The 8,477-nt window shown below is 40.2% G+C and overlaps 1 protein-coding gene across 1 annotated transcript; it reads right to left on the reverse strand.

Moving 5' to 3' along the window:
- Positions 1 to 557: 557 nt before the first annotated feature.
- On the reverse strand, positions 558 to 7,763 carry LOC101857703 (steroid 17-alpha-hydroxylase/17,20 lyase-like). Its single transcript, XM_005092391.1, has 7 exons — positions 7,182 to 7,763; positions 6,522 to 6,737; positions 5,670 to 5,796; positions 4,267 to 4,441; positions 3,257 to 3,344; positions 2,853 to 2,980; positions 558 to 765 (listed from the first exon to the last, which is right to left on the reverse strand). Exons 1-7 carry the CDS (start codon positions 7,761 to 7,763, stop codon positions 558 to 560), a joined length of 1,524 nt encoding a protein of 507 aa, XP_005092448.1.
- Between the last annotated feature and the right edge of the window lie 714 nt (positions 7,764 to 8,477).

The raw sequence follows: 8,477 nt of genomic DNA on the forward strand, positions 1-8,477 counted from the left end.
TGTGTGTGTGTGTGTGTTTGCCTTGCCTGAATGTTTTTAAGTCAAATACATGCAGAAATTTCTTTTTTTCTGTGGACATCAAAGGTGTTGAGCCCTAAACAAACGCGTGGAAAAAATATCGATTTCTTCGGTTTTATTATATCCACGAGCGTCTGATGTCACCTTAATGACACACATATAGACTTGAAAGAGAACTAAAACTCAAACTAAAGTGGTTTTATCAAGCGATGCCGACGGCCTGAGTGGATGAAAAGGAGAACCAAAATCTCATTTTATTCTTCCCAGTAAGCTGAGAAGAAAATGAGCAGAGATTAACAAATATACGTTTAGACACAAAAGCATTCGAAATAAAGTACTGGTATTAAATATATAAAGAGCCACACGTACATATTACCTTGTAATAAGTATGCTAACAGTATATTGTACTAGGGTATTCCTTGAAGACACTATTGGCAAATCCTTTGTAATATGTAATATGTTATCATTTATATTGGTTCAAGCAAGCGTAGTTGTTCAGAAATGAAGAATAAACGTAACTCTTTTCTGCCATCTATTTTTCAGCGATTCCTCAGTCTGCACTTGAACGGCGGTGCCTGTCTTACGACCCCGTTCAGGTTTTCTCTCGGGTCACAGGATGGTAGAGGTTCGTTCTCCGGAGCAAGGAGGTCAAATTTCTGGAGGATCATCACCGTGAAGAGAAAAATACGGGACCTTGCAAACGCCTCACCAGGGCACATTCTGACCCCATGCCCAAAGGCCAGAAACCTGTAAAAATGAGTCAAAACAAAGACCATTAGTCTATTTCTGTTGAGTTCATTTAAGACTTTGAAGCTGAACTGCCCACTATTCTGGTAAAATAGAAATTTGAGATGTTTGTCCATGTAGTTTTTATCCTAACATCTTTTATGTCCATTTGAAAACACATTGATCACAAGCACACAGCATGTAACTTATGCAGTTTCCACGACATTCGGATTCTGGAAGTCATCAAACTTTGGCGCCTTTTTCTCGCTAATTTTTCCTGTGACACCTGTCGATCCCAATATCCTTCAATCGCACATGTCTCGATTTCTATTCAAGATGGATGGGTATTTTTACATCTAACTCAAAACAAATGATCAAGCTTTAGGATTATACCAGTAAATCGATATGGCTAAAAACTGACGAGCGTCTGATTCCTCCGTAACGCAACGACCATCGCCAGTTTACTGTTTAATTAGGCCTACATTTATCGCACACATCAATGAACCTACTTCCGGTGTATATGCCCAGTGAAACGTAAGGTGGCAAACGTATGTATGCTGCGCAACTTTTGGTTGGCCATGGCCTATTGCGTCTGTTAGTTAAATCCCATAGGCCTTTCACATGAGCACATGACGGCATATAGGGTGTTTTTTAAGGAGTGAGGCAATTATGTGCTATGTAACCAGACCTCTTTAACACAACAGTGAAGCAATCCTTAGGAACCTAGAAGAATGTCCAGGTCTCAAAGCAAGCGGCGAAAATATTAATAACACCAGATACGCCGATGACACAGTTTTAATAGCAGACTCAGAAAGGAACGTTCAATTGCTTCTAGATACTGTCATAATGGAAAGTGAACGTAAAGGTTTATTGTTGAATGTCAAGAAACAGAATGCATGGTAATACCTAATAAAAGTGGCAAATCCTGTTTGTAATCTCATAAGCAAAAGCGAAAAGATAAAACAAGTTCAACAGTTTAAATATCTATGATATATAATAACACTTGATGACAAATGTTTCTCAGAAAATGAAGCGAAGAACTGCAATAGCTAAGGAATGTTTCAATCAAATGAGCTCAATCCTGAAAGATAGAAACATTTTAATGACTACGAAAATGAAAGTTATGAAATTGTATGTATGGTCAACCCTCCTATGGCTTTGAACGCTGAACAATTACTAAAGATAGTGAAAATAAAATAAAGCCTCAGAAATACGGTTTCTTAGTAGACTGCTGAGAATATCTTGGAAGGAAAAGAAATCAAACGAGATATACTATATAGTACTTGATGAAGCCCACGTGGGATGCTCACTCACTGATAAAAATAATCGGAAAAAGACAAATACAGTTTTTGGGACACCTGAATAGATGTAAAGGTCTTGAACATCTAGCTCTCACTTGCAAAATTAAAGGCTAAAGAGGCAAGGGTAGGCTCAAAACAATTTGCTTAGAGAACCTAAACAGATGGCTAACAGGGGAAGCTTTTTAAGAGCATCCAAAGGAATGAAAGGAGAACCATGATCGCCGATGTTAGCCACAGATCTGGTATGATGATGATGATGATGATGATGATGATGATGATGATGATGATGATGATGATGTTGATCATGTATCTGCAGGTCCAACCCTTGCCTGGCCTATACCTAGCCCTGAAGCAGCTCGCGCGTTTTAAGGAGCCCACGTGGTCTTCATAATATCGCCTAACTCGTTTTTGCTTACAAGACGTTGTCCACATCTTTGTTTTCCTTTTTTTTCCTTTTCGTATTATTCTCTAGTAACATCACTAATCTTCAACCCTGATATGACCTATTCATGCTGCAAATACCGTAAAACGCTTACTTAAATTTAACAAACCGACATTAAAATAGGCAGATAAAAAGAAAATGTTCCGTTAGCATGTCAGTCCCAACTCTTCGCTGTCGACAATCATTGTTATTTGAGCAAACCCCCTCTTCACCAAAAGATACACCTCAACAGAAAAGCAGGACTAAACTTAAACAAAAATATTAAGGCACATATTGCACTCACAGGACAAAGAGCAAGTATGAGCAAAATTAGTAGATGCTAACACCGTACTTTAGTGTAGGACTAAGATTCCTCTCAAACTCACTTTTTACGCACTGGATGATTGGCTGGCAGTATGACCCCACTCTCATCTAAAAATCGTTCAGGCTTGAACTTCCAGGGATCGTCCCAGAGTTCAGGGTTATGATGAAAAAACCACTGGTTCGCCATGATCTGAAAGAAAGTGGTAATTTTAAACATTAAAAGAAAAATGGGTTTCTGACAGCTAAAGATTCATATTGGGGTTGCATCTATATAAATATTATTATACATCCAAAAGACAGCAAGTTGACTGATGCATCTTTCTTTTCGGAACGTGTTTGTGTGTTCTTTAATTGTTCATATAAAGGAGATGTGATATCTTCTGATTTTTTTTTTTGAAAGTCAAAATGTATGTCAAGTTAAAAAAGATACCAATATCAAAGTGTATGCTTGTCTGTTATCACTTACCCGCGTGCCTTTTGGGATAACGTATCCATCAATGTGGATGTCCTCACGACCACTGCGTAGGCCACTGAGAGGGACCTGGCTAACAAATCTGAGAATAATAATTATTATTATCATTTGCTCAGTACTTTTTTTTTGGAGGAAAGGGGGGGGGGGGGGGTGTTGTTGTTGTTGTTCGTTAAAAAAAAATTGTTTCTTTATTTGTTTGTTTCTTTGTATTTTACTTGTTTTGGTTCGTCTTTTTTATTTTGCTTTTGTTCATTTGCTGGTTTGTATGCCTTGTTTTTCTCAAGGGGGGGGGGGGGGGGGGGGGGCGTGATGTTCTTTTACGGATTTGTTTAACACCTTATTAGAGACCAATAGGCAGGCTTCATTCATGCTTTTGAGGCCCTCTCTCCTAAACTGCTTCATCTATCCACACAATTCAGAGGGAAAACGGAATAAACAATGCAGTGTTCGTCTTTTTTTTTCCTCACTGTAACACATTTTATCAGATTCCCGCTAGAATAAAGTTAGATTTGAAAAAAATGAAAATAACGTAGAGTACATGTGTGCCGTCGGTGCTTGAGGTGTGCATGTAAACTGGAAATCTACTCGTTATTATATTTTTTTTCCTAAGGTTTAGGGGTAGCAATGTAAGTTTTGGTCCGCGAAAACGGCACTTGACGAACAAATTTCCAAACATGGGACAAAACAATCGCGGGCACCACTTTGGTCTAACCTTGGATTTATGTTTATTGAATGCGATCGTTACCACCCACTCCCCCCCCCCCCTTCTGTCTCTGTCTCTCTCTCTCTCTGTCTCTCTCTCTGTCTCTCTCTCTGTCTCTCTCTCTGTCTCTCTGTCTCTCTCTCTGTCTCTCTCTCTCTCTCTCTCGGTCTCTTAACACACACACACACACACACACACACACACACACACACACACACACACACACACACACACACACACACACCGACACACACTGACACAGAGAGAGAGACAGAGAGAGACACTCTACTATCCCTCTTACCTGATGTTCTCAAGAATCACGGCTTCCGTATAGTGCATACTCATCCGATCCTCGACTCGTGGTCTTCGATCCCCGAGCACAGACTCGATCTCCTCCTGTATCCGACGTGCCACCTCTGGGTGGTGGATCAAGGTCAGTACCATGTTCAGAAGACTAGCTCGTGACGTCATGTGAGCTGGGAAAATATAGCGGTCAATTAATGTTTGACAATGTTGAACAAATTTATCGATATTTCTTGACCTGCTGTATCCTTTGGCATTCGTGCTTGAAAGTAACATTCCTAATGACCAATCTTATAAAGCCATCATTGTTCTCTAGAATTCCGACCCACTTTCACAAAAGCTGCTTTGCCCCCCAGTATTAACATCTCTGGATGATTCACTTGGTTCAAAATGACGGCGCCTATCAAAGGTGATTAAATTCTGTCGTACAACAGATTGTGCCTTGTAGTCCTCCGAACGGCCAGCTCTTCAAGTAGCATGTCTAAGACATGTTTGACATATATATCTTCACATAGTGAAAAGGCATTATTCTCTTGTGTCTTGAAAATGACGAACCATTACACAAAAGACATCATCTGCAATAATCAACCGATAGGCTCACTGGTCCAACAAAACGGAACTTCACGGCATTTCATTATAGATGGGCAATCACAGTGACCAGTAAAGTCAGTTTCATTGTTTATTTGAGCACATTGAGTCTTCGTAATTCATAGTTGGCCATTATCTTTTTGATGGGTGCTTATTATTGAGGAGAGAAAAGCCCAAATCAAGTTTAATCGCAAGAATAGCTAGAAATGTTTCTGGTCAGAGGATTAAGATGTAAGGTGGATGGGTTTTTAACGATGATAGATCCACCAATTCTTGACAACCAGGAAAGGTTGTTTGTTCCATCTAATATAATGAAAATTAAGTTATTTTTAATTTTACATTTTATTCATCAGAAAATTATTTCAGCTCTTAAGATGTACTTAGCCCACAGTTTTGGGGTTTTATGGCAGTTTCTGAATCTGTGATATCAGTTGCATGTGCACCAGAAACCTTTTTTGTCGAAATTCAAATTCTAAACATGAAAAAAAAATAGGAACAGATACATCATGTAGGTACAATTCTAAAAAGAGTGATAACAGGTTTTGGTTTACGTCTTTGTTTTGTTTTGTTGCTGGTTTTTTTTTATTGTGTTGTTGTTGTTGTTGTTTTGTTGTTGTTGTTTTTTTTTGGGGGGGTTGTTTTGGTTGTTTTTTTTATTTTGCTTTTCTTTTTGGGTTGTTGCTGTTGGGGGTTCTTTGTCCCTCTTTAAAAAAAGTTTTTACTTCTTGGGCTTAGAAAAGTTGAACAGCTTGTGAAGGGTTTGATTATTTCTTCTGCCTTGTGCCAAGACGAGTTCATTCAGAGTTTACTGACCCCCGAAAAAGGTAGTGGTGAGGAAGCCTTTGATATTCTCATCGTCCAGCCATTCGTGTCCGGGCTGGCTCTGGAAATGGAGCAACGCATCGGCCATACCCCGCACTTTGCCTTCTTGGTACGTGGACTGCAGAGAGTTATTATCCACATCACCGGGAGTTATATTAGGCCAAAGACAGAAATTTATAAAGAAACAAACCTGCTGCTGCTGCTGCTGCTGCTGCTGCTGCTGCTGCTGCTGCTGCTGCTGCTGCTGCTGCTGCTGCTGCTGCTGCTGCTGCTGCTGCTGCTGCTGCTGCTGCTGTTACTGCTACTACTACTACTACTACTACTACTACTACTACTACTACTACTACTACTACTACTGCTACTGCTGCTGCTGCTGCTTCTGCTGCTACTACTACTACTGCTACTACTACTGCTATTGTTGCTGCTACTTCTATTACTATCACAACAGTATTTTATGCATATTGACAATGTTGAATAAAGCTTTAAAAAAACGGTGTACTCAGAATGTCTTAAACACATCATTAGGTTGACTTTTTTTAACGAAAGCACAAAATAACCACCATCTAAAACAACAATGGCTCTTAAAATCGAATAAGTAGATAACTGTAAAAGTAGATTTTTAAACCCCCCCCCCCCCCCCCCCCCCCCCCCCCGATTCCTATTGAAAGTACTGAAATATGTTATGTGTTTTCGGAAATGACATCACTGTGACATAATTGTGCCCCATAGAAAGTGAAGACCTTGGATTTGCGTAGTAAGTTAGATAACTTCCGATTGGGGAGCCTATATTTACGTTATTCCAAATAATGAGTATAATCGCAGACATGGCCTTAATAGGCATACCTTAAGTTCTTCAAACATAATTTTCTCAGCTTCGACTTTACTTTCAACGACGTCATCGCAAATCTTCTTGTACTTGCCGACTTTGCGAAGAAACGGGAAGAATGTGAGAGCTGTAACAGTTTGTATGTCAAACATCTGGTTTATTGCATTGTCGTAGCGCTCCATCGTATCGGTGACATCTTGGCTGAGTTTTTCAGGATCGATGTCACCTTTGATCTGACGAGTTAGGAATATAGAAATAGTAAGTTAAGAATAATAAACTGAACCACAAGAAATTATATGTATTCAAAGAATTCAGCAGCATCCATCATGCCACTTTTCGGAATATTCTCAGACATTACGGCATCCTGAAAGAACAACAACTTAGTAAGACTAATCCTGGAATACCGCAAAGATATAATCAGCAAAGCGATCCACGAAGGTCAATTTACCAACAGCTTCCGGATACATACAAGGAGTGAAACAAGGATGCATTCATATTATCACCTTTCTCGTATTTGCTTACCCTTGATTAAAGCACGAAAACGACAAAAAAAAGCACAAAAATACAGATATATACGATGGTTCGAAAAGGGCTGCAACATTGTCTTTGGTCTGCTACTGGTCGGACATATGTCTGCCAAGTCATTAAAGAATTTTTAAAACGTGTCAGTGACTTACCAGCACGTACAAAATGATCTTCAGAGATCTCGACAAAATCTGAGTTATTGGGATATCCTGGCCTGTAGCTCTAATAGTGTCCATCTTCTTCAGAACACGGTCAAGCTCTTTACCAACGACACCTTCAAACTTGTCCACGCCTTCCCCGTGGATTCCCATTACCTTGTGGAACAAAGTTCTCTTCTGTCTGGTTTGGGAATTATAAGGTGTGAAGAAAAGCTCCTTCCCATTATACCACGCTAATTCTGATACCACTGTAGGGTCGCGGTCTGCTGTGAGCAGTTTGTACTCGTCCGAGCCGAAGAGTCTCCGGGAGATATCCGACGAGTTAAGTATGCACATGGGCTGACCTAACACAGTGTAGAAAGTTATGTCTCCATATTTTTCCGCCCACCCCCAGGCTGCTTCGTATAGAGTGTCGTCACGGCCCGCTTGCAAGATCTCCATAAACCCTTTCCATCCTCGAGGCCCAGGTGGACGGTTGCCGCTTTTCAACAAAAACTTTTTGGTCAACAAGTAAAAGAGACACAGCACTGCAGCAGCAACTGCAAGAGTCCATGGCGTAGACAGTTCGATATCCATTTTGACAACAAAACGACGTAGCTCTGGAGCCTAGTATTTATATGGCCCAGTGCCTCGTCCGTTCACGTCTGCTTAAACCTGCAAGCAATCAAGCCAACAGCCCACAACTTGATCGTCTGTAGAAGAGGGTCACGGCTATGTGTGTCCACGTACCACACGGTTGCGTGCCCTAACAATTTTACATCGTAATGAAATCATGCGCTCGTCAAAATAATGAAAGCGAAGTAACCAACATGTTCTCATTTGGTTGGCAATTCTGATGGATTCACTCTTTTTGGCTCAGCACCTTTTGTGCCTATTTAAAACAAATTCAAGCGAGGATTTAACTGAAAAACAATGGACGCAGGCACGAAAACAAATTAAATGTAATTTTGCTGTTTCCAAGGACACTGCAGCTTTGGAAGTCACCTAACTTTGGTGGTCATTTTGTAGCGAGTTTTACCTCTGACATCAGGCAACCCTCGCCTCATTCAATTGCAAATATCTCGCCTTCTATTCAAGATACAAGAGCATTTTTTTCATTTCAATAAAGGCAAATAAGCCTGGTTTCAGATCATAACAATAACAGCATATGCAAGAAATTTGACGAGTGCTTGATTCCACCGCGTCGTGATTTATTCCTAATGCATAATGGTTCAAGAAACTTTAACATTCCAGGGACGTATATTGTTAATAACAGGAAGGGGGTAGGTTCTCTCTCTCTCTCTCTCTCTC

The sequence above is a fragment of the Aplysia californica genome, unplaced genomic scaffold (genome assembly GCF_000002075.1).
Source record: "Aplysia californica isolate F4 #8 unplaced genomic scaffold, AplCal3.0 scaffold00045, whole genome shotgun sequence".
Classification (NCBI taxonomy): Eukaryota; Metazoa; Mollusca; class Gastropoda; order Aplysiida; family Aplysiidae; genus Aplysia; species Aplysia californica.

Excerpts from the sequence above, each read along its gene's own strand:
- LOC101857703 (XM_005092391.1), bottom strand. The coding sequence starts at position 7,763 with ATGGATATCGAACTGTCTACGCCATGGACTCTTGCAGTTGCTGCTGCA. Across the intron at positions 4,442-5,669 it reads CACCACTACCTTTTTCGGGG|CTCACATGACGTCACGAGCT; the intron begins GTCAGTAAACTC and ends ATATTTTCCCAG. Across the intron at positions 3,345-4,266 it reads GTGATTCTTGAGAACATCAG|ATTTGTTAGCCAGGTCCCTC; the intron begins GTAAGAGGGATA and ends TATTATTCTCAG.